General features: G+C 47.3%; 1 protein-coding gene across 3 annotated transcripts in view; it reads left to right on the top strand.

Moving 5' to 3' along the window:
* Positions 1–882: 882 nt before the first annotated feature.
* Srd5a2 (steroid 5 alpha-reductase 2) overlaps positions 883–7642 on the top strand; it is a 39264-nt gene continuing 32504 nt past the window's right edge. Inside the window, exon 1 of one of the 3 annotated variants that reach the window (XM_055627529.1) lies at positions 883–1201. In XM_055627529.1, coding sequence (XP_055483504.1) covers positions 933–1201 — 269 coding nt within the window. In that variant the 5' untranslated portion in view covers positions 883–932. The remainder of the gene's footprint in view (positions 1202–7642) is intronic. The other 2 variants (XM_055627511.1, XM_055627520.1) reach the window with 2 other exon arrangements.

Genomic DNA, 7642 nt, shown 5'->3' with positions numbered 1-7642 from the left:
GGAAAGGCTGGGTAGTTCAGAGAGCGTCATCATCACCGCTCAAGAGCTTCGGAACTGGGAAAAGGTGTTTCTCTGGAGAGGCGGGAAACTTGAAGCTGAGTTTGAGGCAGCTTCGGAGGAACCTGGGGGCGGAGCGAGGGCGGGGTGTAGTGCGCATTCTCAGGACCCCTGCTGCAGGGTTAACTGGAGCTTCTGACCACGCAGGAATTAGGGCATTTACCGTTAAGGCTGGCACCTGCCAGAAGGGTGGAGGGAGGGTCATGGTGAGGCAGAGCTGGCACTGACACCGAGTGACAAAGGAGAGGAGGTTTCAGCACAGAGGGAACGGAAGGGTTTCCAGGCACCTGAATGGCATTCCCGGGATCAGAGAAAGGACCTGGGGTTGGGTGAAAACTGAGGGGGGGGGGGGGGACGGGGGGGGAAGGGGCGTCGACACTAGGACAGGTGGGAAGTCCTAGCCAGGGCGATCCGCGGTGGGCATTGCCAGGTGACAGACGGCACCAAGAGCGTGCGTAAGGGATAGAGAAGTAACAGTGCTTTGGTCTTGGTCCTTGCTTGGTCCCAGAAGTTGCAGCACTGAAGTTGGTGGGTGCAAGTCACCCTAGGGCCACCAAGGGTGGAGAGGAGCCGAAATCGATGCGGACAGCGGAGCGCAGGTGGAGGAGGGCCCCGAAAAACACTTTTTGGCTTCACAAAAGCTTCGGTCCCGTGCCCCAGCTGCAACCCAAAGAGCTAGAAATGGGTGAAATGGGCATTGCTGCTAAGCAGAGCCGGGGCGGGCTGAGCCAAGGTGGGAGGCACGCAGGAGGGGGCCCGGCGTGGGGAGGGAACCCAGGTCCGAGGGGCGGACGCGGGGTGGCGTCTGGTGTTCCATAAAGGGGCCAGGCTCTCCTCCACGCGGGCGGCAGCCACCAGCTGTGAACACAGCCAAGATGCGGATGTGCCATCAGGTCCCGGTGCTGGCAGGTAGCGTTACTTTGGCCACCATGGGCATCCTGACCCTGTTCATACAGGAACCCTCCAGTTACGGGAAACACCTCAGGAACACCGTTCCCTTCCTGCCCGCGCGCGTCGCCTGGTTCCTGCAGGAGCTGCCTGCCTTCGTGGTGTCGGTAGGGATGCTGGCTTGGCAGCCCCGCTCCCTCTTCGGACCGCCGGGGAACGTGCTGCTGGGTCTCTTCTGCATACATTACTTCCACAGGTTAGCGTTTTCACCTGCGGAGCGCGGCTCCCGGCTCCGCTCCAGCTCACGGAGGACCGTCGAAGGGCAGGGTGCACGGTGGGGAGGAGCGCAGAGTGAGGCGGGCTTAGGGTGCCCGGTGGGGACCGGGCTTTAGGCTCGGCTCCCCAGAGTTGGGCAGCACCAGTGGGACAGCCCCCCCCCCCCGCCGTCACCGTCCCTTGTGTGCCCTCGGATGCGGGTCGGGGGAGCTAGGGAACTCAGATTGGGAGGGAGCTACTGCTGGCCAGGGCGCTTCCCTCTCCAACCGTGCGTGCGCCTTTGCTTAGTCTTCAGAACTCACCTTTCAGCTGTGGGTTCAGGGATTTTGTGAGTGATATCTCTGGAACTTTCTGAAGTTCTTCTGATCAGTCTTTGTGTGATTGAGGAGGGAGGTGGGCAGAATCCAACCTGGACTTTGTAGAATAGGGTTCTTAGACCCCACCCCCCCACCCCAAAGAAACTGAGCTCACGGCCAATTGATCTACCTTTCTAAGTCCTTCAGCCTTTAAAAGGCGAGCCAGGCAAAACCAACCGAGAGCTCATCTGTTCTAGATGAAAACTTCGAGTTTAGAATTTTGCCTTTCTGCTGTGGGAGGAAAGACAGGAAAGCATCAAAGAGATAACGGAGAGTTCAGGGACTGTGCTACCTCCAACAGTGACTCCAGAGGGGGTGGGTGGGCAGCCTGCTGCGCAGCCTGCTGTGCCCCTTTTAGTGTCTGTACTCTAGTTTGGCTCCGCTGTAAAGGTGTGAGCTGTCCTTGATGTGCCCAGTGTCCAGTCAAAGAAACCGAGGCTGAGAAAGTAAGGGAAGGAAGGTGATACGCCTGGTGCCTGGCCGGAAGCCCGGCTAATTCCCAACGAACGCCTTCAGTTCCAGGCCCCCAGCCTTAAAACAGGCAGGTAGATACTCCACGTAGATAAAAAGCAGGGACCTTGGCTAGGGGAAGGCTGCCAAAGTCTGGCTGTGCTGTTTGGAGCGGAGCATTCCTCGGGTCAGAAGATCAAGCCAATTTAGATACGAAGTTAGATTAAAAAACAACAAAAGGCCGATGGGAACCTAAGACAGAATCTCTTCTCAACTAACACGTCATTTCTAGGAAAGGAAGGGCCAGAAATGCAAATTCCAGCCTGCCCTTTCTTAACCACCACCTAGAGGATCTTCTTATTGGTCTAGATTTAGAAAGCATGCAATGTTAATGGAATTCTCATTCATTTAAAACGGTAAGCATTGGCAAGTTTGTGTTTGTCCAATAAATACTCATCAAGCGCCTGTTATTTTATACACCTGTACAGAAAGAAAGACATTGGGTGTAGGAGATAAAAGATAAGCATTTGATTTTGCTTGTTTAGAAATAAATATTTGAGAAGAAAATATGGTTGTATAAACATCTATTCTTATCTTCAAATTTACTACTATCAGCATTACAGAAACATTTATTTTATTTTAACTTTTGAGACTGGCCTGGAACTGACAAAGGCCCTCCTGACTCAGAGTGCTGGGATTAAAGGCATGTACCACCACAGCCTGGCTATAAGCAGTATTCTTTTTAAAATTTCATATAGAAAAATGGTAAATGTTTTCTGAAAATTCTATGAACATTATTTTTAGATTTTTTTTAACTCCAAAGACACTTTGTCCAACGAAATATGACCAGTGTCCTTTAAAACAGATGAGGAAGTAATTGCCCATAAAACAAATTTGTACAGGATGTCCATCATCTTCAGAGGAACTTCTAAGGTATTAGTAAAAAGTTTGGGGATTGATTTTTGTCTGAGACAAATTTGTTTCCTGAAAACACAGCTCTGAGTTACTTATCTCTAAGTCACTGGGATGGGATATTTGTGGGCCTTCCCACCCACACTCTTCCTGTGAGTGTCCTGAGCACTTCCTGTCTGTTGTTTTGAGCACTTCCCAGATGTTAGACTCTGTGCCAAACACTCACATGATGTAGGTACTAATCCTCACCACCGGTCAGGTAGGGCCTGCAGTCCCCTCCATTCCGCACATGGGAAACTGGAGCAAATAACCGTGTTCAGTAAGTTGCCAAGCCACACAGCACTTCGAAGACTCAGAGCTGATACCTTGGTCCTTTGGATTTTATCTCAGGCTCTCACCTGATAGGCTTTTCATACTTGTTCTTGGCTTTTTAAAAGCCATAGGATTAACACTACTCTTGTTTTAGTCACACAAGGTAATGGATCTTTGCTAAAGCAAAAACTGGAAATTAAAAGAATAAATGTCCTTTTAATATGTAAGTATGTTATTCATGTATCAAAACATATCCGTCATTCCTTATAGGTGTTAACACTATTTCACATATGCTTCTTCTATTGAGCATATATTCTGCCTGATTAACAATTTGAGACTTTCAAAAAGTAATTGTGTGTGTGTGTGTGTGTGTGTGTGTGTGTGTGTATGTGTGTGTATTTCTTGCAATGCATACTCCAGGCTAGCTGGGCCAAGAACTTGTGAGCTATTCTGTCCCTACCTCATTTTAAGGTAGGAGTTCTGAATTACAGACACTTCTGCACTGGCTTTTCATGTGGGTTTACAGGATCCAAATTCAGGGTGTCAGGCTTATGCTACAAGCATGTTTACCTACTGACCCATCTGCGGGGTCTTCCCGAGACTTCATCATATGTCTCTTCCTATATTATTACATGCTCTTTGAGCATATCTTCCCAATGGCTGCTTTGTGTTTAACCACAGGTAAAAGTCATGATTTACCTATCTACCCACTGATAGTTGTACAATCAACTTGACTCGTTTTGTAGATGGGTTAGATGAAAAGACAGTGAGCATTTTTGCACCTAAATTCATTTCAGAAGCTTACTTAGTCATTGTGCTCCCACTTAAAATTTGTTAAGTTCTGAATTCGAATTGTAGCACTGAAAAGAAAGAAAGAAAGAAAGAAAGAAAGAAAGAAAGAAAGAAAGAAAGAGAATTCCAGAAGTGATTAGAATTTGGTGAAGATTCTTTGGCTGGTACAAATATTCCTGGAGGATTTACGATCCATTGGCTTGGAAACAAGAATGATTTAAGGAGCATCAGGCTGTCTCACTACCACAGACAATAAGATGGGGGTGGGATGGGGTGGGAGATCTAGTTTTCAAGAGGATGAAAGCCTCAGATTTGGTTCAAGTTCTTTTGCAAAGTGTCCCCTGGTGGACTGCTCAGTTCAAGAAGCTCCTCTATGGAGTGTTAACGCTCAGTTTACTTCCCTTAGAATAATGGTATCACATTAGACACAAGGACAAGTTGTTGTTTTTCTTTTGTGTCACTTCTTTACACACTGTGCTCCTGGAGTAAAGTGTTGGTACACAGTTGGTACTCAACTAAAATTTGTTGAATGCACGAATGAACTGGATTAGCCGTGGCAGACAACATTGTGGGAGTGCTGGCAATCCCTTCGGAATCAGTATCGCTGAAGCTGCATGGCCAGGTCAACTCACATCACTCTCCGTTTTTCAGAGCCTATTGTGCTGGATGTTTAGCCACTTGGAAGTGACTGCTGCCTAAGCATGCTGCCTAACCCGCTACCAAGCTGACTGCAGGCAGTTCGCTCACCTCCCAGTGACCTCCACGCAGCCCTGGCATGGCTCTTTGTCCAAATTCTTTGTTGCCCAAATTCTCTTTGCCCCAAACACTTGGTCTCCTATATTGTGACCAGCACTACGCTTGAGTACCTGTCATAGATGGCATCTTTTTAAAATATTTGCGAGTGAACTCAGTAATAATAAAGTGACCTAAATATATATATATATAAGAGTTCCCTCTCAAAAGGTTAGAAGGAAAAGATAATAATAATAAAAGGAGAAACAGTATGGAAGGAGCCATGTATGGTGGTGCATGCTTTGAATCTTGACATTTGGGAGGCAGAGGCAGTAAGACCTCTGTGTGTATGAGTCCATTCTGATCTGCTCTTCACAGTTAGTTTTAGGCCTGTCAGGGCTACAGAGTTAGACCCCAAACAAAAAACAAAAACAGGTTAGAAGCTGTTGGGTTGTACCATGCACACATTAGAGCCTTTGGAACTCCAAGAGGCGCTAAGCTACTTCCCCATCAGCTGAGTAAGATGTCGGCTTTAATGAGACTCTTGTTGCTTCCTCCGCTGATTCTCCAGCAGCACAAATCCCTCTTTATCATTTGAGACTCTGGCCAGGCCGTTTCCTCCAAGAAGCAGTGACTAACTCCTACATTTTGCAGCAGCCATGCACCAGGGGCTGAGCTGGGGAACAGCAGAGCGAGGTTTTGACCCCAGTCCTGCTGGCCATGTCAGCGGGTCGCTTGTCCTCTCTTGGGGAAGAGGCCGCCTAAGGAGACAATTCATTGGCCGAGGATCAGGGATGATTGATGTCCACACTGATGGCAACAGACAAATATCTGCTCTTCCAGATCAAGATCTCACACGAGATCAGCACGCTTGTGGTTATGTGCTGAGGACATTCATAAGATGGAATGTTTACCAATTAACATTCATTGAAAGAATTTTTAGAATGAGAGTCAGAAGATTTTATTTATTTCTGTTTGTTTGTTTGTTTGTTTATTTTTAGACAGAATCTTGAGGTAGCCCACATTTGAACTCTCTGTTCTCCTGCCTCAGCCTCTTGAGGGCTGTGGTTACTGCTCTATATCACCATTCCTGACCATAGGAAAGGTGAAAGTCAGATCATAAGTATTTCATGGTTTTGAAGCCATTTGGTCCCTCTGTTGCAATAAATGGCCCCCTGTTTGGGATGCATCAAAAAAGCAGCAGCGGTAGATATTATGTAAGCAAATGAGTATGTGTGCTTATTTACAAAAACAGGTCATGGTCCAGATTTGGCCTATGGGCAACAATTTAACAACCCTTAAGAAAACAGTGAGTGGCATAGGTAATTCTATAGTAAAGTTTGGTGAAATTCTGTAGCAAAGAATTGGTGTGTTTTAGAAAGTGCCTGCGGCATTTATTTGGAGACTTAGTAGTAAACATTATTTTCTGAGAAGTCCTGGGCTCCAGGGCAGAATATGCATCCCGGAGTTTTCTCTTTAAAAGAGGAGACAATCATAAGAACATTCAAAGAAATATATAGCGATGTTTACCAAAATGTAAATGAGCCATGGAGTTCTTGATCATTTCACTTGTACGTATGGCAGAAAGGACCAGCTCCTTGTTCGTGTTAAACCTAACATAGGTCACTGAAAAAGAACAGGCAAAGATGAGGAAACAGGGACCTAGATGGTGAGGTTATGGGTACCAAGTTACATGACAAAGGGAGCGTGGGGCTTGAACTCCTGATCTTAACCAGAGTCTTGAGTGCTCCTAGGCATGCTAGGTCTTCTGAGAGTCAAAGAGAACTACACTGTTGGGTGCTTGACTCCGGGACAAAAATCAGGAAAGAGTGCATGCTTGTCACTATTTCTGGGTGGTAACTTGGGTGGCAGCAATGTCAGTATGAAAGCTCCAGGGAGGAGGGAAACATGAGCAGAGAGGAAGAGGTCTGAAGGGGACACCCTTATATCACTGAAACGCATTGAAAGCCCTGGGACCCGGCGGTGTTCGAGTGCTCACGAGACAGGGTAGATTGTGGTTGGTTTTTGAGGGGGACCCCCAAACAGGTCCACTCTTTCCTATCAGGCAAAAGCAGGAGTAGAGCAACCAGAGACAGCTCACCACACTACCGACAAAGCCGGTGGAGGGGAAAGTGAAAAAATCCGAAGCGTGTGGCTCTTCTATTCATATCTTTAAACTACCAAGAGCAAGCATGGTTGTACAGCTGGGAGTCTCCCCCACGTCACGTTCGCTCTGAGAAGGCAGAAGGGCTGAACTGTGCACACCCTTTGAGAGACCCTGTCTTTATGCTGGCCAATCGAATAATTCAGTTCTCCTTCCCTGAGGAGGAATGGGCCAAGGAGAGTTGGGGAACGGAGAATACGTTTTCTTTTTCTTTTTCTTTTTACACAGAACAGATTTTTTTTTTAAATCTTAGGTATTTTTTCAGGATGTGGTAACTTGCTTCTGGAACCTGGGACATTTCCAGCTCTGCTGCTGACTCTGAGGTGGAGCTCAATGTCAGAGCTTCAAGTCCAGACTCAAGTTGTTTCAAAAGTTTCTATTCTCAACCCAGAAGCCTCTAATGATACCCAGCCTAACACAGGGGCTCTAAAATTTAAAAACCTCTGAATTGGGGCCAACAGTGCAATTTGCCTTCCATTTGGTCATGGAAGCAGGCAGAAGGGGAGGTAAAGCCAATATTTATTGGGCTCTGGGTGTTCCAGGCGTTACGTTAATGATTTACACGGGTTATCTCATTTTGTTCTTTCCCGTGCTGCTCCTCAGTGAGGATATGCAGAGCTGTGGTGGGCAAGTAGAGCTGCCACAGAAAGGCAAGTGCTGAGCTCCTCCCCAGACTGGTGGGTGGGGGTGGAGATGTGGTACT

The sequence above is a fragment of the Psammomys obesus genome, unplaced genomic scaffold (assembly GCF_907164565.1).
Source record: "Psammomys obesus unplaced genomic scaffold, mPsaObe1.curated_primary_1811, whole genome shotgun sequence".
In the NCBI taxonomy this organism is placed as follows: Eukaryota; Metazoa; Chordata; class Mammalia; order Rodentia; family Muridae; genus Psammomys; species Psammomys obesus.
This window is presented reverse-complemented; position numbering and strand designations above follow the sequence as displayed.